A 24254-nucleotide genomic window follows, 5' to 3' on the forward strand; every position below is an offset into this window, starting at 1 on the left:
TCTAGAAAAACCGGTTCCAGAAGAGAGGGAGGGGCCTGGTGCCCCTAGAAGCAGACATCTTGATGAAAGTCCACTTTTTGAGCGCAAAGAGGAAATAATGTTAATTACTTTGGTGCAAATATATATAAGCACCTATTAACGTTACACACTCCAGCTAATCCAATTATTCCAAGGCCAGGTGCTCTCCACACTGCAGCAACACACCTAAACTTTGAGGGATGCTATATAATGGGTCTATAATAAGAAATATCTAACATATCTACAACAAAGAGCTTAATTTTTTAGATCATCTTTGTATCTTAACATGGGCCTTACAGTGAGAATTATATACTAATTAAAGCTATTTTGACTCACCAGTACATTTGAATAATTGCTGTAGCGAGCATATGAACCTATACTATATTAAAAAAAGCTACATTCTAAGAAATAGTGAATTGGATAAAAATATACTCTTTATTGAAACATTGTATGCATTAAATACTCATTTACTAATTAGTAATCTTTGTAAGCCTGACAAAGCAGGGTGTATTATGAAACATTTATTTGCTGGTTGGTAATTTGCAATCTGATTTAGAAGCCGCCCAACTGAAAAATAAAAGCTACTGAAGACAGCTGGTGGACTCGTGTTTATTATGTCTGTTAAATGCTATATGTACATTCTGTTAAACTTTATATGTGTTTGGCTCCCTACTTATCCATGAATATTGGTATTCAATAGATCATAAGGAGTGGACCTGCCTTTAAGTGGTGGGACAGGACTCTTGATGCCCAAATGAAACCTACTTTTGCTTTCAATGTTAACCAAATGTTTTCATTGGTGTCTTATAAGTCTAAAGCCACAATACTACTTTGCTTTGCAAGGTGTCTTCTGTGCAGAGAAGAGAACCACATAGAGCCAGGTTTGAATACCACACCCCATTGACCATGATTTGAATTTGAGTCTTGAACTGTGGTTCGTCACAATCAAGTCATTCTGTTTTTTAATTCAGAAGGTTGTCAGTATAACTGCACAGTACAACTGGCTATTACTAGGTTTTCATGCATGTCATAAGACAAACATGAAAAAATTTCCATTTTTTTTAATACAAATTGTATATTTTGGTTTAATGGTCTTCTCCCCACCTCCCAATAGCAGGCCCATACATATTGTAAGGGAGCAACATGGTTAGTTAGAGATGAATAAAGAAAGTGAAGAAGCATAGACTTCTAATATACCTGTTCTGTATTTCCCATTCTTGAACGGTGAATTTATAGAGGAAGCTGGAATGACCGGAAATGGCCAAAGAAAATCTTTATGTAGCCTTTTCAAAGCAAGCACAAAGTCCTCGACACGGGCTGCTCGCGTGCGTTCCTTGCACAGCCAGCCAATCAGTTCAAATCCAAGTTGAGCAGCAAAGCAACCAAGGTCCTTCAGCCGTATTTCTTCAAGGAGCCTTCGAGCATGTCTCCACAGCATCATGTCAATGTACATGTTTTCAGCGCAATCGCTATCCTTACTCCACCTGCAAAGCAAAAAATGGCGATATAAAAATATGCCTACTTGAAGACTTATTCAAATGCAAGTGAATGCTTCACATTGGAGGATTCCTTTATACCCATAGAATATTCCCCAGGTGTCGGACTGGATTTGGTAAATCTCGACTAGTACCTCTGCATGTGGATAGGTGGTGTTGAACGACTCAGTGTCTGCGGCATCCATGCCGGATGTGACATGTGCGGTGCCCATATAGGCGTCACCCAAGCGAGTTGACTTCAATTTGTGACTATTTCTGCACCAGAAGCACAGAGCCATGTCAGAAGGCTGCGAGACCAGTGTGCAGAATCTAAGGACCTTTTTAGGTGGGAAAGTCAAGTTTGTAGAACAGGGAGGATTGGAGGGTCAGCAAGCACTCAGCTAGATAAGATTCTCTACTATGTAGGCATTACTGAACGCAAGTACGTTGTTTATCTAATAAAAACTTCTAGCCGCAGAATACCTACCTTAATATACATATCAAAGCAATACTGCCCCAGATGTGGGCCTGCGAACTAACTCAGACCACAAAGTCCAAAAGGAACGAATGGGAAAAGTGCCAGTCGCAACGGACCTGACAGTCAAGGTGCCCACATAGCAGTGTGACTAATGTCCAGGACAGGCACCCCACAAGCTAACATGTTAAACTCAGCTTTAGCTCTGATGGAACGAGCCAGCAAGACCTCAGGGAGTTGCTTCTTGGCTAATGCATAACAAATTTTTAAGGTACAATCTAACGGGAAATCGAATATGCTACTTACCAGTATGCATCTGTTCTTGGCATGTAGGGCTGCTGACATTCATATCTGTGCATAGATCGCCGCCTAGTGTTGGGTCCGGATGATTGCACATTGTTGTCCTGGAAGAGTCTTCGAAGTATCACGAGATAGGTGGCTCCTCCCCTGGACTACAGTGCGCATGGGCTTCGACTCCATCCTCAGATTGTTTTTAGCCATTGTGGCCAAGATGGAGTGAAACTAAGTGAATGATGACCATGCTAGAAGTATATGTGAATCCTGCAGCTGCTACAGGCGCCGGGGAGGAGGGCGGGCGATATGAATGTCAGCAGCCCTACATGCCAAGAACAGATGCATACTGGTAAGTAGCATATTCGGTTCGAGGCATGTGGGCTGCTGAATTCATATCTGTGCATAGAATACATAGCAGTCCCTCTATTAACGGCGGGTGCCCGTGCCAGCTGCAGCAGTTTGGAAAAGTGTTTTTAGAACAGCCTGCCCCACAGCTTCCTGCTGTTTGGAGTGAACATCAACACAATAATGTTTTGTAAATGTGTGTGTGGTAGACCATGTGGCTGCTCTACATATGTCTTCCAAAGGAATATTTCCAAGGAAAGCCATGGAGGCCCCCAACTTTCTGGTGGAGTGGGCCCTTGGTGGAATGGTGAGAGTACGTTTGGCTTTCAGATAGCAGATCTGAATAAATTTAACGATCCACCTAGCTATACCAGCCTTGGAAATGGGGTTACCTTTGTGCTGTGGTGCAAAGGCAACAAAGAGCTGTTTAGTCTTCCTAAAGTCCTTGGTCCTATCGATGTAATACATCAGGGCCCTTTTGACGTCAAGGGTGTGGAGCATTCTCTCCGCCAATGACTCAGGATTTTGGAAGAAAACAGGCAACTCAATAGTCTGGTTAATATGGAATTGAGACACTATCTTAAGAAGGAATTTAGGGTTAGTGCGAAGCACCACCCTGTTGGAATGAATTTGAATGAATGGCTCTTGGATAGTTAGTGCTTGGAGCTCACTAACTCGTCGCAGCGATGTAATTGCTATAAGGAAAGCCACTTTCCACGTCAAGAATTGAATCTCGCAGGAATGAAGTGGTTCAAAGGGAGGACCCATCAGCCGGGTGAGAACTACATTGAGGTTCCACTCAGGAGCTGGTGGAGTCCGCGGAGGAATGACTTGTTTGAGTCCTTTCAGAAAGACTTTAATGGCAGGCACCCTGAAAAGTGAGAGGTGCTGCCTGTTCTGGAGATAAGCGGCCATTGCGGATAGATGTATGCAAATGGAAGCATAGGCCAGATTACATTTGTATAAATGGAAAAGATAACAGATGATGTTCTGAATAGATGCATCTAGCGGGTTAATGTTGTGGTCTGCACAATAAATGACAAACCGCTTCCACTTTGCCGCATAGCATGCTCTTGTGGTGGGCTTCCTCGCCTCCCGGATGATGTCCATACAGTCAGGAGGCAAGTTTAGGTAGCTAAACTCTAAGACCTCAGGAGCCAGATCGCCAGGTTGAGCTGTTGCGGATCTGGATGCTGAATGTCGCCATGGCTCTGCGTCAGAAGGCTGGGTGTGAGGCGTAGCCTTTGATGCAGTACCACGGACAGTTCTAGAAACGTGGTGTACCATGGTTGGCGAGCCCACGTTGGAGCAACCAGGATGAGAGTCATCGAGTGCTGCCTGAGCTTGCGTGCCACCAGAGGTATCAGAGGTGCTGGGGGAAAAGCGTACGCAAATTTGCCTGACCAGTTCATCCATATCGCATTGCCCTGCGACTGTGGGTGTGGGAACCTGGCGGCGAAGCTTTGTCATTTTGCGTTCTCCCTTGTGGCGAACAGGTCTATTTCTGGATGACCCCCCCTTTGGAAGTACGGTTGGAGTACTGATGGATGTATCTCCCACTCGTGCATTTGGTGGCTGTACCTGCTGAGCAGGTCCGCCATCTGATTGCCCTTGCTGGGAGGTGTTCCGCCATGAGGAAAATGTTCCTCTGAATGGCCCACTTCCACATGCCCTGAGCCAGATGAGACAGCTGTGGAGAGTGTGTTCCTCCCTGCTTTTAAATGTAGTACATGGCTGTCATGTTGTCCGTCGGATCAACACGACCTTGTTGCACAGATGTACTTTGAAGGATTTTAGTGCCATGAAGATCGCCATCAGTACCAGAACATTGATGTGCATCTTCCTTTGCTGTGGTGTCCATAGTCCCTGCACAGTGTAATGGAGTACATGAGCTCCCCATCCCTGGAGAGAAGCGTCCGTCGTCAGGACGATCTGTGGCACAGGCTCCTTGGAACGGTCGTCCCTTGCAAAGGATTCATGGATTCCACCAATGCAGAGTTGTATGCCCGACCGCTCACCAACACTAGGTCTTTTAACTGCCCGTGAGCCTGAGTCCACTGACGTGCTAAGCACTCCTGAAGCGGACGCATATGTAGTCTCGCGTGCGGGACTATGGAGATGCAGGAGGCCATCATGCCTATCAACTGCATGAACACTCTTGCTGGAAGCGAGTGTTGAGGTCTGAACTTCTGTATCAGCGATTGAATGCTGCTGATCCTCACTGAATTCGGTTGTGCTGTGGCTGCCAGAGTATTTATGGTAGCACCCAGATACTGCCGTATGTGGGAGGGTTGGAGGTGGGATTTTGGGTAATTCAGTGAGAATCCCAGATCATGAAGGAGGTGAATGGTGTGGGACATGTGTGGGGCACACTGCTGGGCCGACTTCGCCTGGATGAGCCAGTCGTCCAGATAAGGGTAGACATGGATGTTCTATCTCCTCAGGTGCGCCGCCACTGTCGCTAGGCACTTTGTGAACACCCTGGGTGCCGTGGTGACTCCGAAAGGCAAAACCTTGAACTGGTAGTGCTGGTTTTGGATGGTGAACCGGAGGTACTTCCTGTGTGAAGGGTGCAGTGGAATGTGAAAGTACGCATCCTTTAGGTCTAAAGTTGCGAGAAAATCCCCCTGACTGAGCAACAGGAGCACTTGCTGCAGGGTCAGCATATGGAAGTGCTCCGACAGGATGTAGTAGTTGAGTGGCCTGAGGTCCAGGATGGGCCTGAGGGACCCGTCCTTTTTTGGTATCAAGAAGTACAGGGAGTAGACCCCTGTGCCTCTTTCTTGCGCAGGCACGAGCTCTATTGCTCCTTTTTGCAGCATGACTATGACCTCCTGCTGCAATAAGTGCAAATGCTCGGCAGACATAGGACGGTGTCTTGGGGGTATGTTGGGTGGAGTGGATGTTAACTCCAGACAATAACCGTATTGTATACGTTTTCTGACCCACCTGTCTGTGGTGATGGTCTTCCAGACTGGCAGGAACTGCTGGAGTCTCCCCCCGTCCGGTGTTGTGTGGTCGGGGGGCAGTGACAAGGCGTCACTGTTTGTTGGTGGCAGAGGATCTGGAGTTGTTGTTTCCGCTACCTCTGCCCTTGGCGCTGTTACCACGATATCCACCTCGACTCTTGGTGTTGTATGTGGACTGAGTGTTGCCTTTGTAGTACTGCGTGGATTGGGAGAGTTGGCCTCTGGAAACGCCTCTAGTGCTTGAGCAACGGAAAGACCCACCCCGAAACTGCTGGGGCTGTAAGGCACCCATGGATTTAGCAGTTTCCGTGTCCTTTTTAATTTTTTCTAAGGTGGTGTCAACCTCCGGGCCAAACAGGTGATCTGGATTCACTGTTTGATTAAGGATGGTGGTTTGTATTTCCGGCTTAAATCCAGAGATTCTTAGCCAGGCATGTCGTCGTAGCATAACACTAGTGTTGACAGCCCTGGCTGCGGTGTCAGCCGCGTCCAGAGCGCACTTAATCGAAGCATTAGAGATCAGCTTCCCCTTCTGAATAAGCATGTCAGCTGCCTCCTTGTACTCATCAGGCAGGTGCTGCAACAGGGTCTCTAGCGTGTCATAGTGTGCCCTGTCATACCGCGCCAGAAGCGCTTGTGTATTTGAAATGCGCCAGATGTTGGCTGCCTGTGCTGCTACCCTCTTCCCCGATGCCTCAAAGACCTTAGATTCTTTGTCTGGGGGAGGAGCATCACCCCTAGTCTTAGAATTAGCTCTCTTCCTGGCATTCGAGACGACAAGGGAGTCCAGAGGCAACTGTCCTTTGATGTAGGTAGGATCAGTAGGCGCTGACTTGTATTTCTTTTCAATCCTAGGGTTTATCACCCTCGCCCTGGTAGGCTCTTTAAAGATCTTGCCAGCAAGTTTCAAAACACCTTTCAGCATAGGCAGAGTCTTGACAGTTCTCTCTGAGACTGAGAAGGTATCAAAAAGGAAGTCGACATCAACAGGGTCAGCATGGAGCTGGACGTTGTGATTGGTAGCTGCCCGTTCGATGAGGGCATTGAAAGCTGCAGAGTCTTCTGTAGGAGACGTTTTAGCAGAAAATAGTTGAGGGTCTTGTCCTGATTGAGGATCACCTGGGTCAGCACCAGCGGCCCAGGGTTCGTTGGTATCCTCAGGGTCTGTATAGACAGGATAGCTGTACTCATCCTCATCATTGCCCTCCCCAGCGTCCACATCGGAGTAAGTGGGCGAAACATTATGAGTCTGTGGAGAAAGTGGTTCCACCAAGACGGGAGTGAAAGCAGAGTCCTTGTTTTTCTTGAGAGGAATCTTGTAGGACTCCATTGGACGTTCTGGGGCAATTTTCCGCTTGTGGAGGGAAAGCCTGCCCGTTTCGACATCAATGAAGTGTTCTTGGGGGAGGAGCCAAGATGGCGACCGGAGCAGACGTGTAAGCTCCCGGCTCCGCCAGCCCTTGAGCCCCATGTTACTATCCTGCCTGATATCCTGCTCCATTCACCGGCTGTTCGATTGGGGACTGCGCGCTGACTTCACCCATGTCCTCCGACACCTCAGCTCGGTCGGAATGCGAAGATAGACCGTTGCCCGCCCCGACGCCATGACCCCGGTGTGAATCGCCGTCGGATGCCGGACCTCGACGGAGCGGAGACGGCCGGCCTGCCTGCAGGACACCCACAGTCTGTGTGGAGCTGCTTCTTTCTCGATCGCGGACCGCGGCGCACTGCTTGCCGTGGAGTGCTGTGTATCGCGACTACCTTGCGCTTGGAGGGTGGAAGACACTGAACGACCGGCTCCTTTGTTACGTGCTGGGTGAGGGCTGCCTAGGCTCCATTGCGGGACTTGCCCGGACTCGGTGGACCGCCCGTTCGCCCTGATTGCCTGTTCAGGCCGGCGGGGGCCCCTCGCTGGCGACGCTGGGCTATAGCTGGCTGCAATGGGAAACGGGGCAACTGCTGGCTCCTGTCGCACCCCCCCATGTTCTTGTGACCGGCTTGGGGGCGCTGTGGATGTAACCGTTGCTTCATGGAATGGAGGAGACTGCCCACCCTCGCCCTGTGCCTGCGGCACCATGGCCGGGCCGGGGTATGCACTGACTATACCCACTTCTGTCCCAGGCACGGGCGGACCGCAGCCTACCCTATCCTATGGCGATATCATGTCTGCCCTTGGCGAACTGCGATCAGCGCTGATTCATGGCTCCCACAGGCTGAGCAAGAAACTTGATGACATAGCCTTCGACTTGGAGCTGATGCGGAGGGACTGCTCCCAGCAACAATTGCACTATCCCCTGCTGGTGCCTGAGTTTGCTACTATGTTGCCAAGCGCTTCCAGCGGTGGAGAAGAGACCCGGGACGACTGGATTGGCGACTGTAGAAGACCGCTTACCGACTCTGCCTGTGCTACATTTTTTCCACATTCGGGTACTGATTTTTTGTATTCGCTTCCACTATCGACAACGAGGCTGCCGGCTAGGCGACTTCTGGCTCCCTTCAAGACTCTCTCATTGAAGCCTCCGTTCTTTCCCCTGATGTATTTGTGCTATCATAACAACTTGGAGACTCTTTTGGATGCGATCACTGCACTGTTGGGTATTTGGCACCGACCATTTTGTATTTACGAGTCTCCCCCTTCTTCTTTGCGCCCATTTTGTTTCTCTGTTGTGGAGGGGGTTGGCATTCATCGAGGGCTGGGTTCAGAGGGGCATCCGAGATCGGGCCAGGGTTAGGCAGTTTCCTTGTTGTATTGCTTTCTTGCCTGGCGGGGATTGGGTTTAGAATGCTTTATATAGTGGCTGCATGGATCACACGCATAATGAAGGTTGTTTTCCCCCATCTGTCTCCATCATTGCTAGTTACTGCTGTGCTCTTACATTCAAGGTATCCTTCGTGACATTGCAACCCTTGTCTATGGCACAGTCGGCGCTATAACTGGCTATCCTGGTGAATTGTGAGCTATTGGCTCCGCCACATTCTCTTTGGTGCCTGACTGCTTTGTCAAATATGTTCATTGGGACAGGGGGACTGTTTGTTGAGGGTGGCGTCCATTTTGCTCTTCTTTGTCTCTGCGCTACCTAAGGCGGCCATCTTGTTCCTTTGTTCCAGCTGGGGCGGGCTTCTGTCGGGTATCATGGTGTAGTGGTCGCTCGCGACCTGATTAGAGCTAGGGGTCTCCGGGTGCTAATTTTTGTTGGTCCGTTTGGTGCGATCTCGGACTGGGTCGCCTCCCTGGCGAGTGTTGTAGTTATGGCTCCCCACATTTGTTCTGCTACTGTTGTCTATCCTGGCACCTTCGTACGTGGGGTGGAGCTGTACATATCCTGTTGCCTATCTTTATAGACGGGGTGGTAATTCATGTACTGACTCGGGGACCTGGGTGTACCTGATTCTGCTCCCCTTTTGGTACTATGCATTTCGATATTATTGTCACTCGGTGTGGGAGTTGCAAATGGCTGGGAGTCCGGGAGATCTGTTATTGTGTGGGCTCCTCCCCGTCTCCTTCTCTTTTTTGGGAGTGGTAGAATAGCTTGTTCTTTTCTTCCTCCCTATATTTCAAGTGTTAAACATCTTCTATTTTCCTTATCGTTTCCTTTTTCTTTTCTTTCTTTTCTTGGTCTATATTTCGGGTTCTTTAATGGGCGACAGGCACATTGCCGGGGGGGGTAGGCCGTAGCCTCCGCATTGGTGTAGGGTGGGGGGAGAGATTTAGTTTTCCTTATTTAGTTTCTATGGGCCTTATTTTTCTAAACTTTCTGCGCTTTCTTGTCCTGTTTTCTGTTCTGGGTCTGCGACAGGGGTTAGTAGGGAGTGGGTGGCGCTGTGGGTGGTGCATAAATGCGGACTGATGCTCCTGTTGTTTTACACTGTACTGCCATATTGACGGGGTGCTCATCACTACTGTTGTTTTCTTAATGATGCTGCCTACTCATGTTGTGAAGCTAATGTACGGACTCAGTTCTCCTTGATCCTATTCTTCACTGATTTATATTTAGATCGGTAAAAACTTTAAAATTAACCTTCAATGCTCCTTCTCCTCGGCGACATGATTCCATTCAGTGTAACTGCTATTAATTGTTGCTATGTCGCCTGATGCCGCTGGGGAACCGCATTGCTTGCACTTGTGCTTCAAAGTATCGTGGCCGGCCTGACGGTTGTAGGCCCGTATTTGTTCCTTTTTCTCATGCACAATAAAGGTTTTAAAAAAAAAATAAAAAAATGAAGTGTTCTTGATGCTCGTCCACCGAAGGTCATCGAGGCTGTGGGCTGGGCACCACCGTTGAGGACTTCAGTGCCGAGGGAACCTTCTCGGGGACGCTGGCGACAGCCTTAGGAGCGAAAGCCTTTGGCGCCGTCTTCGGCGGCAACGTAAAATGAATGGGCGTGGACGCCTTATGAGGCTTCTCAACCAGCTGCGGAGGATCCTTCGGTCCGACCGATAAGGTCTTGTCCCGGATGCGCTGTAGGGAGTCCGTCACCTTCTTGGTGAAAGCGGCGGATGGGCGTGCCGGTTCGGCGGAATCCTTCGAGGCCTCACCAGGAGTAGACTCTCGGGGTGCGCCGCTTTTGGCCCTGTCCTGTTGACGCGGAGTCACGAGAACCTTCGGGTCATTTAGTCCTTTCTTCGGGTCTTTGAGTCCTTTGCCGGCGTCGACTGTCTTCGGCGCCGACGCGCTCGGCTCGACCACCTTGACTTTAGTCTTCAGCGCTGTCGACTTCGTCTCGACGCCCTTGACTTGAGCCTTCGGCTCGACAGCACCCTTCTGCTTCTTCGGCGCCGATGGCTCCGAGGCCTTGGATCCGACCAAAGCGATGCGCACTTTCGGTTTCGAGGACGGCACCTGCGCAGTGTCTTGCATCGAGACCGTAGGTTTCACTATTGGTTTCGATTTGCCAGGGTGCGGCTCAGCAGTAATGTCCGTGGCCGAGCCCGAAGGCGGGCCGTAGAACCCATAGTAAGATCTTGGGTAAGGCCTGATGGCGATCCCTCGACCTGAGCCATATGAATTGTCACGGCCCTAGAGTCAGTTCGAGGAAGCTCTTCGTCCGAGCTATCCTCCATGGTCCCGAGGGCCCCGTCGTCGTCTCCTACCTCGTCGACGACTTCTTCGGTCTCGAACATCTCAGCATTCGCGTCGTAGTCGACGTCCGAAGCGGGGTTCGACTCACTAATGTCCTGGATAGATTCTTCCTCGACATCCCCTGCATCGAAGATGTCCACAGGCGCCGGTGCAGCATGCTGGGCCTCCTGGCGCGCAGCTAGTCGAAGCTTAAGCGTCTTCTTGGACCTGAAGCGGGAACAAGCCATACACTTGGCTTCATCATGGTCCGGCGACACACACTTGTTGCACACCGGGTGGACGTCGATGTGGGGATATTTCGAGTTGCAGACGGGACATTTTTTAAATGGACTACGGTCCATGATGAACGGTCGATAGGGTCTGAAGCGTCGACTGGGCCTTCTGCTTCGAAAACACGCGGGTGTAGGGAATCCGGCTCGGAACCGAGCTGGAAGAACTAAGACCGAACGCAAGACTATACCGACGTATTAGACTAAAGACCTTTTGGTCTTAAGAAAGTTTTTTTATCGATTCCGACAAGAGGGAATTCAAAGACATCCAAACCCAATGGCGGAAAAAACAATCTGAGGATGGAGTCGATGCCCATGCGCACTGTAGTCCAGGGGAGGAGCCACCTATCTCGTGATACTTCGAAGACTCTTCCAGGACAACAATGTGCAATCATCCGGACCCAACACTAGGCGGCGATCTATGCACAGATATGAATTCAGCAGCCCACATGCCTCGAACGGTCCGTTTCTGCACTGCTTTCCCCTTCTTGGATCAAGTCCAGTTAACTCTACAAATAGCTGATCATCCACCCGCTGTTCTCTGATGTGTTCGATGTACCAAAGAATGACAGAGCCCTTAAAGGGTCCAAGCATTATAGCATCCCTTCCTCATAGGAACAAGGTAGAGCAAAGGAAGTGGGTAGCGTGAAGTTTTGGCATGCGTGAAATGGTGTCACCATCGGCTCAAAAAATCATGGGGACAGAGAACCAGTTTGTCTGGAAAAAGCTGGTGTTTGGGGGGTGAACAGATAGCGCCTGTATCTCAATGACCCTTTGGCAGATGGGAAGGCCACCAAGAAGACTGTCTTGATAGTCATAAGTCTGAGGGAGCAGCTGTGCATGTGTTCAAAGGGGGAACACATTAGAAAAACGAAAACTAAATTAACTTTCCAAAAGATTTGTGAGGAAACGGGCTGAAGAACTTTCAAACGTGTCACAACAGGTGACAAACAGGGAGGGTTGATCCAGCAACCACAAAAAAGCAGGGATAACAGAGAGATAACTCCTTAAATGTGCTAGGCCAAGGCCATGCCAGGATAAGGACAGAACAAACACCAACACTTCGGACAAGGGAGCAGAAAGTGGGTTAAAGTTTTTTGTAGCCCACAAGCCACAAACTTGTCCCAAATGCAGGTATATACAGTCTTTGCTGATGGATGACGGGCTGCCAAGATAAAATCACAGACTACGGGAGGTAAGTCGAAACTCTCAACAGTCCCTCTCAATCGCCATACACAAAGTTGGAGTGTCCGCAGGTTCGAATGGAGGACCCTCTCCTGTTTCTATAGCAAAAGAGCCTCCCAAAGGGGCAGCCTCATCGGAGGTCATGCTCAGGTGTTCCCGATACCATAAGCTCCACTGCCATTACGAAGCCACTAGGATGACTTGGTGTGGTCGATCCTGATTTTCTTCAGAACTTGGCAGGAGTGGTATTGGTCTAAAGGCGTAAGGAGTCCCGAGTTGCAGTATAATCAGAATGTGTCTCAGAGCAAGAGAGCTGGGAAACTCCAATGCGCAGAAGTGCTAACATTGTGCGTTCTCGAGGTGGTGAATAGATCTGGTCAGGCTTCTCCCCAGTCCTGAAGGAGACCTTCAATCACCACATGGTGCAGTTGCCATTCATGGTCCGCAAGGCATCAACATCTGGGTTCGTCTGCTCTGCCATTTGGAATTCCCACCAGGTGCTGCACGACTAGGAAAATGCCATGACGTTCCAGTCATGTCCAGAGGAGAAGACCAAACTGGCACAGAGCCTATGACCCCACTCTGCCCAGTTTCTTGCAGTACCACATGGCGGTGGTGTGGTACACGAACACCTGAACTAGTCTTCCCTTGATGGCAGGGAGGAAGGGCTGCAATACCAAGCGAATTGCTCTCAACTCCAACAAATTGATGTGGAGCCGAAACTCTGAAGGAGACCAGAAAACTCTGATCTATATCTCTTCCAGATGGCCGTCCTAGCCCAGGAGTGATGCTGCTGTCATTACTGTGAACTCGATTTGGGGAAGGGAAAAGTGTCTGTTGCTGACCCAAACGCAGATGTCAGCCACCACTGCAAATCTTTCATAGTTCAGGATGATATCTGGACCAGGTTGGAAAGATTCCCTTGCTGCTGTGCCCACTGGGACTTCAGGTCCCACTGTAGAGCTCACGTACGCCATTGATCATGCATCACCAGCGGGACGCAGGAGGCCTTCAGACCGAGCTGTCGCTGAGTCAGTCACTGAAATCCAGGACTGAGGTAGAAATATTGAGATCATGGCACAAATGTTCTGGACTCTCTTCTCCAGAGGATAGGAGAGGAACTGCACTGTATCCAGAATGGCTCAGATGAAAGGGAGCATCTGGGAGTGAGTCAGGTGTGACTTTGGCATGTTAATAGTAAACCCAACTGAATGCAGAAGGTTTGCCGTAGTCTGGAGGTGAACAACGACTGCCTGGGGCAAGCCTGCCGTCAAAAGCCAGTCGCCGAGGTAGAGGAAGGCTGTGGCCCCTGACCTCCGCTGATGTGCTGCAACCAACACCATCACTTTTTGAACACCCGAAAGGCAATCGTAAAGCCAAATGGGAGCACAGCAAATGAAAAAGCCTCCTTTCGCACCGCGAACCGCAGTTAACGCCGATGGGTTTGGGGGATGGGGATGTGAAAATAGGTGTCCTGAAGGTCCAATGCTACCATCCAGTCTCCAGGGTCTAACGCAAACAGGTTCCAGGCAAGTGTTAGCATCTTGATTTTTCCTTCCTCTGGAAGGTATTGGGAGGGAATAGATATAAGATAGAAAGGAGGTCTCTGTCCTCCTTAAGCATTAGAAAGATGCTGGGAACCGCACCACATCCTTCTTTTGATGCGGTCACCCTCTTAATGACTCCTTTGGTCAAAAGAACTTGCACATTCTGGTTCAGCAAGGAGAAGTGGTCCTCTTTCTTACGATCTGAGGATGGTGGAAGGGCCAGCTTGACAATTTGGAGTACCACTTGTCCGAAGTTATGGTTTGCCATTGGGGCAGGTGGGGCCTGAACCTCCCGCCAACAGGGTGCCTGTGTTGTTGCGAGGGCATACTACAGGGGTGTGGAGGCCTTGGCTGCCGTTCAGAGTGGGGGGTGAGGGCGAGGCCTGGACATGCCTCTGGTCATTGTTGCCACAGGACATGTGGGAGCTAAATCAGCAGCCTCGAAAAGGCTGGAAAGAGCACGTTGAGGTCCCTACCATAGCCACGTAAGGAGCAAATGGAAAGTGTGATTGGCGTTGGGCCATGGCGAGCCCAAACGAACGGGCAGTGACCTACTCTCCTTGAAGCGATCAAGCGATGAATCAACTTTATCCCCAAACAGGAGAGTGTGGTCGAAGGACATGTCCATGATACCTAGCCATATTCCACAAGCCAGTCGTTCTCAGCCAGGCATGTCGGCGGAGTGCCACCGATGAGGCAATGGCCTTGCCCAGCGAGTCTGTTGTATCCAGCTCGCATCTGATGGTAAGCTGGGCCCCTGCCATCTGCAATGGCCTGGCTCAGAATGGCTTCGGCCGCCTCCGAGATCACAGGCAGCACTTGTGCAACCAAGTGCCACAGAGTGTGGCTATATCAGCCCAAGAGGCACGCTGTGTTCACCAACCGCACAGCACGGCTGTGGAAGAGAAAATCATCTTACTGAATGATTCCAGCCTTCCCCAATGCGGTGGAGTGGTGGGTACGTGCCAGGATGTACTTTGGAGGATGAGGCCTTCACCATCAGGCTCTTAGGGGTGTGGGCTTGGTGAGAAAATCGGGGTCCCAAGGAGCTGGGTGGTGAAGTGCTTTGCCCAGTTCCTGAGCAGAACAGTCCGGTTCCATACCAGAGTCAGGATTGACTATGGGCCGGGCAGAGCTGGGAGCAGTGTCACAGGGATGAACTGCAGCGAAAGTTGTTGATTTGCAACCAGGGTCGGTCTGGATCCAAGACGGATCTAGAGGGCCAGACTGGTGCAGAGGGCAGACCCACCAGCTGAAGTCTAGTCTGGGTATGTTCTCAACCCGTGAGGCCCTAAAGCACTCCAGAGTGGCCGGCTTGCCCAAACATGGAGGCGTGTGACCTCATATAATTTAATTGAGTTGGGAGGAGGACGCTCCGGCTACGACAAATTCTGGGAGGCGTGGAGTGGCCGCTGGTGGAGTGTGGAAGTAGGGCCTCAACTTATGGTGTCGTTCCTGCGCCCCGTCCGATGACTTTTACCAGCATGGTTAAGTTAAACAGCACTTCGACATGGACTATTTGAGTTTATGGACCTTACCCAATAAAGATTTTGACTGCGATGATCGATGGGAACGACTCAAAGAAAGCAGGCCGGAGATATTTCATGCAATCGGAACCTGGAGAGGGGTGGAGTCTCCAGACTCTCTTGCATCTCTTTGGGATTCATGATGCAGCAGTCGGGCAGGTCCTGGAGTCACGGTATGATTCCAGGCACCATAGGCAAACCAAAAGAGGGTCGGTCACTGACATTTGCCGGTGATAGACTCTGCAGGGTTTAAACCTCGAACGTTTTTAGGCCACATCCCTCAAGCACACTGGCAGCAATGGTGCTCAAAAAAGCTGGCAAAACAATGAAAAAGGTGATCAAAGAGTGTGGGGTAGCTATTCTATATCAGCACTGATGGTGCAAAAATTAAGGAACTGAAGTCACAGTGTTGGGGCCGCGCCTATATAGGCACTGTGCACTTCACATCCAATGCAGAGCAGTTCTACACCACCTACCGGCGAGCAGAGGTACAGCTTAAGATTTTCTAGATCCAGTCTGACGCAAGGGTAATAGTCTAAGGTAAGGAATCTGAGGCTAGAAGTCCCTTTAAATTTGGAGGTTTATTAACCACACTAGGACAATGTGCATCACAATGATAATTAGATTTTAATCCTACATCCTACTTTGGCATTATAAAAGGTAAAGAAGGAAACATATGGACCAACCTTTAAACAAAAAAAAAAAAAAAGAATCACAATAGGTGATTTAAAAAATGACGTTGACCTGGTAAACGTAAGAAAGTCGAAAGCGCTCCTAAATAACCTTTAACTGTAGCTACAGCCAGACCCTGCTGAGCCACTGATAAACAAAACAAGAGAACATCAGAAAGGGAAGCTTGTAAGGGTTGGATCTGATATGAGGCACAACACTCCACGAACGTCTTTCAGCGCTCATCATAAACAGTCGTTCTAGATGGACACCTGACTGCCAGAAATACACCAACAACCTTTGGAGAAAGTTCATATGTTAACAATTGGCTCCACTCAATCTCCAAACATGGAGTTGTAACCCACTCAAGCTTCGGTGCAGAACCCAACCCTGCTGCTGTGAAAGGAAGTCCTACTCTCAGAGGCAGTCAAATCGGTAGTCTGATGCACATGACCAAATGTTCTGGATACCACACACTCCTTGCCCAGTCCTGAGCCCCTAGGATGACTAAGACCTGGTCTCTCTTGATGTTCTTGAGCACTCTAGGCAGAAGAGGTAGTGGCGGACAGGCATTTAAGAGTCCCGAGCCCCAGAGAAGGCGAAAAGCTTCTCCTAGAGAGGACTGCCTTGGGTATGCCAACGCGCAACATTCTCAACACTGCGCGTTCTCTGCAGTGGCGAATAGATCGAGCCATGGTTCTCCCCATCATTTGAAGAAGCCCCGTACCACCTTCAAACACAGATATGATTTGTGATGCGCTCAGTATCACCAGTTGAGTTCATCAGCACTGACGTTTAAAGATCCTACCAGGTGTTGAATGATCAGAGATATGCCCTGATCGCTCAGCCACTCACAAATACGAACAGCTTCCACACACACAGCCCATTAACCCACTTTGCCTTGTTTATTGCAGTACCATATGGCAGTTGTTTTGTCTGTGAGTACCTGCACTCGTTGTCCATTGATCTGTGGAAGAAGAGCATTTAACGCAAATCAGATAGCCCGAAGCGCCAACAAATGTATGTGAAGATGAGCTTCTGCCGGAGAGCAGAGTCCTCTGATTTCCATGTTTCCCAGGTGACCCCCTCAACCCAGTAAAGATGCAATCGCTACAATGGTCAGTTCTGGGTGGGGCAATTAGAGAGGTCTGGTGCTGTTTCAAATGCAGTCTAGTAGCCACCACAGCAAATCTTTTGCAGTCTCCTTCGCCACCTGGATGAAATCTGACAGATTTTCTTGGTGTTCAGGGCACTGAGACTTCAAATTCCTCTGCGGAGCCTGCATGTGCCATCTGGCATGGTCAACAAGCAGAATTTAGGAGGACAAGCAGCCCAAAAGTCTAAGAGCTACACTCACTGAGATCCAGGCTGCAGGCTCAAAACGTAGGGATCCTATCCGGAATGTCCTGGACTTGACAAGGAGGATGCATAACTCAAAACAACAGTGTTGAGTATAGCTTCAATAAAGGAGTCTTTGCGAAGGAGTCAAGTGTAACACCGGCACATTGATGTTAAAGCCCAAAGACATTGACAGGTCGGCCGTTGTTTGGAGATGGTTTGCAGTTGCCTAAGGCTGGTCCGCCTTTAACAGTCAGTCATCGAGATATGGGAAGACTGGTATTCCCAACCACCACAGATTTGCTGCAAACATTAGCATCACATTAGTGAACAACTGAGGTGCACTGGGCACCCCAAAAGGGAGCACGGAGAATTGAAAATGCTCCTGTCCCACCTGAAAACACAGATCTGTCTGTGAGAATATAGAATGGGAATATGAAAATACGGAACCCGCAAACCTAACACTATCATCCAGTCTCCTAGATCCAGGGCAGATAGAACTTGGACCAATGTGATCTTTTTTAACTTGTCCTTCCTCAGAAAGAAGTTCAGGGGTCGAAGATCTAAAATGGTAAGAAAACCCCCGTCCTATTTTGGTATTAGATAATAACAGGAGTAATAACCAGTTCCTATTTCTCTAACTGGAACTCTCTCCATTGCCCCATTTGCTAACAGAGCATGAACTTCTGTTTGGAGAATTGACAAATGGTCCACCGAAAGAAATTGTGGTGATGGAGGAATGTTTCGAGGGAATACTTATAAAGGTAGGGAGCCACCTTGTGCCATGATCTAGAGCACCCATTGACCTTAAGCTAAACTTCTCCAGGCTGGAAGGTAGTAGGTGATACGACCCCCAATCAGCCAATCGTGAGGCATCAAGGTCCACTTAGAGAGGCTATGATGTTGTTGCAGAAGGGGGGGCAGGAGTTTGGGCAACTTGTTGTGTTTGGGAAGCTGTGCGCCGTCTACCTGGTCCTCGACCAAGTCCTCTCAATGCCTGGTTGGACGCCTGCACTGCTGGCATGTACCGTCTCTTTCTCTGAAAGTATCCTCTACCAAACCCCGAAAGGGGCACTGTTGTGGAGACAACTAACTCCCCGGATATGTCAACCCTAAGATTGAGTCCACAGTTTTCTTAAGCTGTTGGATCAGATCTGGCGTCGCTACCTTTCCCACTAGGAGTCGAATAGGAAGAGAGGCTGAGTATCACTATATGTGTTTTATTGATATAATATCCATGTCGGTGGGTATGCCCAGGATAATCAGTTGTGGTGACCTAGGAATGGCGACCCCAAAACCGAGTCCAGCTCCCCAACTATCCACTCCCAGTAGTCCGCCACCGTCTTGCAGCCCCAGACCGTGTGGAGTAATGTGCACCTCACTCTTGAGACAGCGGAGGCACATAGGGGTGCTTGCTTCCCATCTTGTAGAGTCGGAATCTACTGTAGTAAGCCCTGTGGCGGTTTTTAAACTGTTTGAATTGCCATTTCCCGTTGATGCATCAGTGCTGCTTCCCAGTCCACATCTTCCAGGGCCCCACATCCCTTTCCTATTTCTCTCGCAGACCCCCCAGATTGGCCACTGCGTTATTCTGTATGGCGCGGTATAGCTGCGAGAACGCTTTGTGAGCAAGTGATTCCCCCAACACTAGTTAATTCAGGGGGACCACGCAGGGAGTTCCAAACACAGAACATAGCTTCCCCTGAGGGCATGTGCAAGTTGCAAATATTTAAGCCATTGGGTCTCGGCAAGAGCATATTCCTCCTCTAGGGACTCAAAGGTCTTACCCTCCCCTCCCTCTAGTACATCTCCCGGAGACTCAATCCCATTGTGTTCCCAGTGACAAAAAAAACAGTTAATCTCCCAGTCTCCAACAGCATAACGCCCTTCCATTTCTTTCTATCGTTATCCTTTTTTATTTTAGAGTCACGCTTGTTTATTTAAACTGTGTTGTGGTTACAGTAATTCATAGACAATAGTAGATGTTATGTGCCTGTAACAATCGTTTTCCTGTGCTATTCATATCTTTACCTGTTCCAAGTACTCTTCTTGCCACGATGTCCCTATATGATTAAATGCAAATTATAAGCAATGATTATTGTTTAAGGCAATTATTTTATTGAAAGCATGTTTCTGTGTTAAAAAAATGTAACCTTGGCACCAGCTTCCCAAAACCAGCCCTTTTGGCTTTGCTTTCTTGCTTGTCTGTAAATACCTTGGCATTTTGGTTCGTTTGTGCGACAAACCTCAGAATCTTTAAGCGTATGACGTCAAGTAAATCACATTAAAAAGGATGAAAAAGCACCTGCAGTTAGTTAAGTGATGTCTTGAATTCTGATATAGTTTAAACATTACCTTTTGCCGGATGGTCCAGAAGGCATGCTTAACGTTTTCTGCAAATTAAATTTACTGGATGCGAGGCTCTCTGCAGACTGAGATAAACTAATGCTTCGATTCCTGAAAAACTCAAAGCCACCAGTTGCACATGGTTCCTGTAAAACAATATAAATGAATAAATAGGTAAACAAACAGATCCTCTACTGCTTGAGGTAAGCTGAACTCATTAATAGGTTGTAAATTAAGTAATTCATGATTTTCAGGTTCTAACACACCTGAGTTGTAGGGGTTGCAGGAGGAGTCTCTGATTCTCCAGAACCGATGGCTTTAAGAAACCGGATCATGTGTCTGCAGAGCTCCCACTTTCCCTGCTCCAAAGCAGTGTTGAAGAGAAGGGTGGCATGCTGCCTGCTTACAGCTGGAACCTCCATGTTCTACAAAAGAATCAAAGCAACATGTCATACATTAATTGGTTTCTGATTTTACCTCTTTTGAGAAAGCTGTCCTCAAAGAGGTCAACAAACTAAAACCCACCAGACCTTTTGACAATCTACCCTCAAAACAGAGAAAGGCACTGTCAGGTCTGTAGTGTAGTTCCTATTTTCCCAATAGGCCCTGCGCATTGGAATAACAAACAGTAGTATCGACGTAGAAGTGCGGATCTTCCAGGCCTCCAGTGACTATGCTAAACGTAATTGGGGTTGTTACCAACTAGCTCAGAGGTCACTGGAAACTTTCTTGACTGAATAGGAAGTGATCAGCTTCCCTGGCACAGCCAAGAAGGGATTCAGTTTTCCAACAACCGTGCAACATGACAACTTTGCTCCTCAGATCAAGAGTCAATCTCTAGGGTCGTGTGAAACAATAGACAGTTATTTTACTCAGTCAGTTGTTGTGCAGTTTACTTTCACAATATGTAGAGAATAGAGAGACGGGCGTTTTCAATAAAAGGTAACATTTATTGAACAGTCTTTCTTCTCGTACAAGAGAAATGAAATGCCACAATTGACTTGTTATTATAAAAAGTATGTACAGTGAGATGAGTATTGCGAAATAATACAGTAAAAGCATTGATATGGTTTCTTAGCCATACAATGGTTTAAAATGAATAAAACATATATACATTCATATATACATTAGGCTAAAATACTCAACTGGTGCTTCTAACTACGCCTACCCCAGTGTACCTGACCTAAGCCTAATACTTGGGAGGGGAATAAGTAAGTAGCTTTAAGTTAAGTTGGTTTTGCCAAGGTTTGCTTCAAGAATTCTCTCTAAGGGTTTAGTCAACACCATACCTCTGGAATAGAATGATAGAGGTCTGGTATCTCCTTCAGGGGGTCGATATCCCAGTCACCCGCAAGGGTAGACTAGAAACGCCGGAGCTGGATTTCTCTGCAGGAGAAAAGACAGCGTCTCTCTCAGCGCGTCGAGGAGGAGGAGGAGGGGCAGCATCCGCGGGCAGCTTGCATCTGCTGGGCTCTTGCAGGGGGACGGCTGTTCAGCTCCCAAGTTCACCACACAATTGTTTGCTAGTTAGCAGCGATAGCAGTAGCGATAGCAGCTATGGTATCATCAGCATAACAGCAACTTCAGCAGCAGCGAGACAGCATTTGCTTAAGGCAACGTTGGTAATATTTATACCTGAAAGGTGCCTTGTTTGACGTAAGTTTTTGGACATAAGACGTCAATAAAGATGTCACTAGGAAGTGATTGTCTATCTGTGCTCATTAGAGTTCTATTACTAATGAAAACATAGCAAGCGGGGATTTCCCAGGTTGCTGAGTTTTTATCTTGTTGAAGAACTCGGAGTGTTAATCTAGGAATCTCAGATAGTAACTTCTGCTATGTCATTGCACTAATTGGTTGCAAAGGAAGTGGCAGAGAAAGCGATTCTGAAATGTGGCTCTGTTCGTGTGAGGCCAGAGACGACTTTTTGAATATTGCACTTGAACGGTTATGCCAATATAGGGAATAAATGGATTTATAGCCGAATAGGGGCATAAGGTCAGGGTCCTAGATTAGAACGCGACACCCACTCCACGAATTCATGTCCATCAAATTACTAAAACTAGAGCAATAAGATGCACGTGTAACATTGCCCACCCCAAAATACATATATGCATTTGAAATAGGCGTATTTGTAATACGTGAAAATTTAGGTACTGTACGTTTTTGAAGCATAGAAATCATTCAAAAATTATAGCATATGAAATCAATGAACGATTATGCAAAAAGAATTACACATTAAATATCTCTGAAACAGAAGAAGGGCGAGATAATTTCATCACATATAAATACATTGCAGTAAAAATGTGCTAGAGGCTGGTGTAAAATTATTATGTCTCTAGATGTATATAGAAATAGAAGTTGAAGCTTCTGTTCTCTATGAATAGTTTTACTTTAAGCAAAGAATTCTTCGTGCCAAAAAGGGTGAATATTAAAAAGTGTTCAATTCAAAAGAATTATTGCTTGAACTGGGAAAATAGAGTTCCAACGCTTTTAGCAGTTTTTGTTGTTCAAAACTGAAGGCCGAATTGAGAGTTCATGGGAACGCTGTGTGTCGGAATGCTTCTCTAAAGTTATTGTTTCTGTTCGGGTGAGAACATCATATCAGACAGGCTCTCAAAGAATTGGTCTACAAAATCAGGTGACAGTTCGACCAAATTCGATAGTGCTGTAACTTGGCAGGTGTGAGAATGATTGCTGTCATCAAAGGCTGGATCAGCACTGCTCACAGAAGGTCGTACCTGGGTGATGTTGCTTTTGTCACTCGCTCCACTGTTACCACCTAGTCGTAGCACAGGAGTCTCAACGAATGCCGTCATCAGGATTGGTAGCCGCTGGGGACAACACAATGCGTGAGCCGTTATCGGACTTAGCAAAGTATCGATATCCATTGGTACTGCTGATGGAAGTGAAAGACAGGTGTCCAACACGCACTCATCTCCGCATAGCATACATCGTAGTACAGGTAAGATGCAATTTTGCCATATCGGTCTGAATGAAAGGAACCAGGTCATGTTTAGATCTCTCAGCCTGGCCAATCCAAGGACTCTAGTTATTCTGTCCCGGTAGCGCACTGCTAGGATTGTTTCTTCCATTCCCATAGGAGTCATGTCTGAGCTGTGGCTTGCCATAACGAAGCAGGAGGGTCAAAAATAAAATCCCTGCTACAAGTCCCAAAAATAGGGGTATGCCGCCAAAAACAGAGTGGACAAAATTTGGAACGATTCCCAGGATTGCTTGAAATGGTGTTAGCAGTCCCGTACAAATCGTCTTAAATAGGCCTGGGATGCCTGTGGCACTAGACATGTTAAGGACTTGGCTCAACATTTCTACGAAATGCACGGGGCAATTTGTTGATAAAAGGTCATGAACCTCCGTAGCGGTCTTGCTACTAGGAGATCATACGTCTCTTTTGATGACGTTATGGGCACTGTTGTCTGCAAAAGCACAGACTTCATTTTGCTTAAAGTATCAATTCGTATAAAATAGAGATTCAGACGAGGCCAGATGGGAGTCTCTATGTCTCCAGGCCCGCTCGGGAACAATGCTTGCATACAGCATTTGACCATGGAAGTTACGCTTACGAGATAACTTTTCCCTGGCACAAGGCCACAACATCTGTGATCCGTTCTTAGAATGTTACTCCCATTCGTGAGTTGCATAAAGAAGGGCTCTATCTGCATTGCAGGTGTGACAAGCTGGTGGCATGACAGGTTGTCGGAATTACCTTCACAGGCTCCGTGTAAATTAATACCCTGGCACAAAAGTATACCGCTTAGTGAACGTTTACAGTTTTCACCACTAAGAAATACATTTTTGTCGCTGTCACTATAGCATGAATGTGTGTATGGTAATTTCCATGCTGATTTTACATATCCTTTACCTAATCGTTCATACTGGCCAGTAGGTATGTATTCAAGGCACTTTTTAAATCGGAAAGTTGTTATCGGAATAGTGATAATTCCGTGTATTATCCATTCAATGACAGGACTTTCTGACATTGTCAATGGTGATCTCTCAAGTTTTTCGATGCTCAGGATTGTATAGTCTGCTCCTTTCTGTGCCAAGCTGATTTGTTTATCAGTAAGGTTAAAAATGGAAAACAATGACGTTGTGTTGATTAAACGCCAAGGCACATAGCCTGAACGAAGATTTTGCAGCGTCCAGCCTAATTGTACAATAGAACGTAATTGCGACTGGCCATGCTGTAACATTAGCAAGTCTCTGTCTATTATATCAAAGGCAGAGGATACAATATTGTCCAACGAATATATTCTGGAGGACAGAGTCATTAACCCATTGTCCACTACAGAAAGTGATTTTTCCAAATTAATACGATCAATTTCTCGTATTTTCTCTGCTGTTTCAATTTGTGTGACTTTCCAAGCCTCGTTGTACGCAGCATAGATACTGGTCGCTATGAAACGCTTTTGACGCGGTTTGCGTGGTCCCATAATAAAATCGCGCAAATCAGCACCATCTTTAAGTAAAGACAAGTGTTGCTTAATTTCAGCCAGTGTGGATGATCCTAGCCATTCGAGGCAGAGTTTCCCTACACTGTATTTTGTTACTATCCCTGGATGTTGTCTCTGGGAGTATCTAGGGTCTTGTCTGGTCATTTTTAACCCCTGTGTTTTGTTCAGGAATCTATCTTGACAGTTGTTTGTGTCAGTAGGCCAGATTAACCACTTTTTCCAATCAGGATGTGTTCTGTTAA

General features: G+C 47.7%; 1 protein-coding gene across 2 annotated transcripts in view; it reads right to left on the reverse strand.

Annotated features, from left to right (window-relative positions):
- The window catches only part of RIC1 (RIC1 partner of RAB6A GEF complex), a 979735-nt gene that overhangs the window by 92910 nt on the left and 862571 nt on the right, over nucleotides 1-24254 (reverse strand). For both annotated transcript variants that reach the window (XM_086961422.1, XM_086961421.1), the window contains exons 20-22: nucleotides 19804-19962; nucleotides 19547-19683; nucleotides 1216-1502 (exon numbers count right to left, since the gene is read on the reverse strand). In XM_086961422.1, coding sequence (XP_086817548.1) covers nucleotides 1216-1502; nucleotides 19547-19683; nucleotides 19804-19962 — 583 coding nt within the window. The remainder of the gene's footprint in view (nucleotides 1-1215; nucleotides 1503-19546; nucleotides 19684-19803; nucleotides 19963-24254) is intronic.

Source organism: Lissotriton vulgaris, chromosome 3_1, assembly GCF_964263255.1.
Source record: "Lissotriton vulgaris chromosome 3_1, aLisVul1.2, whole genome shotgun sequence".
Lineage (NCBI taxonomy): Eukaryota > Metazoa > Chordata > Amphibia > Caudata > Salamandridae > Lissotriton > Lissotriton vulgaris.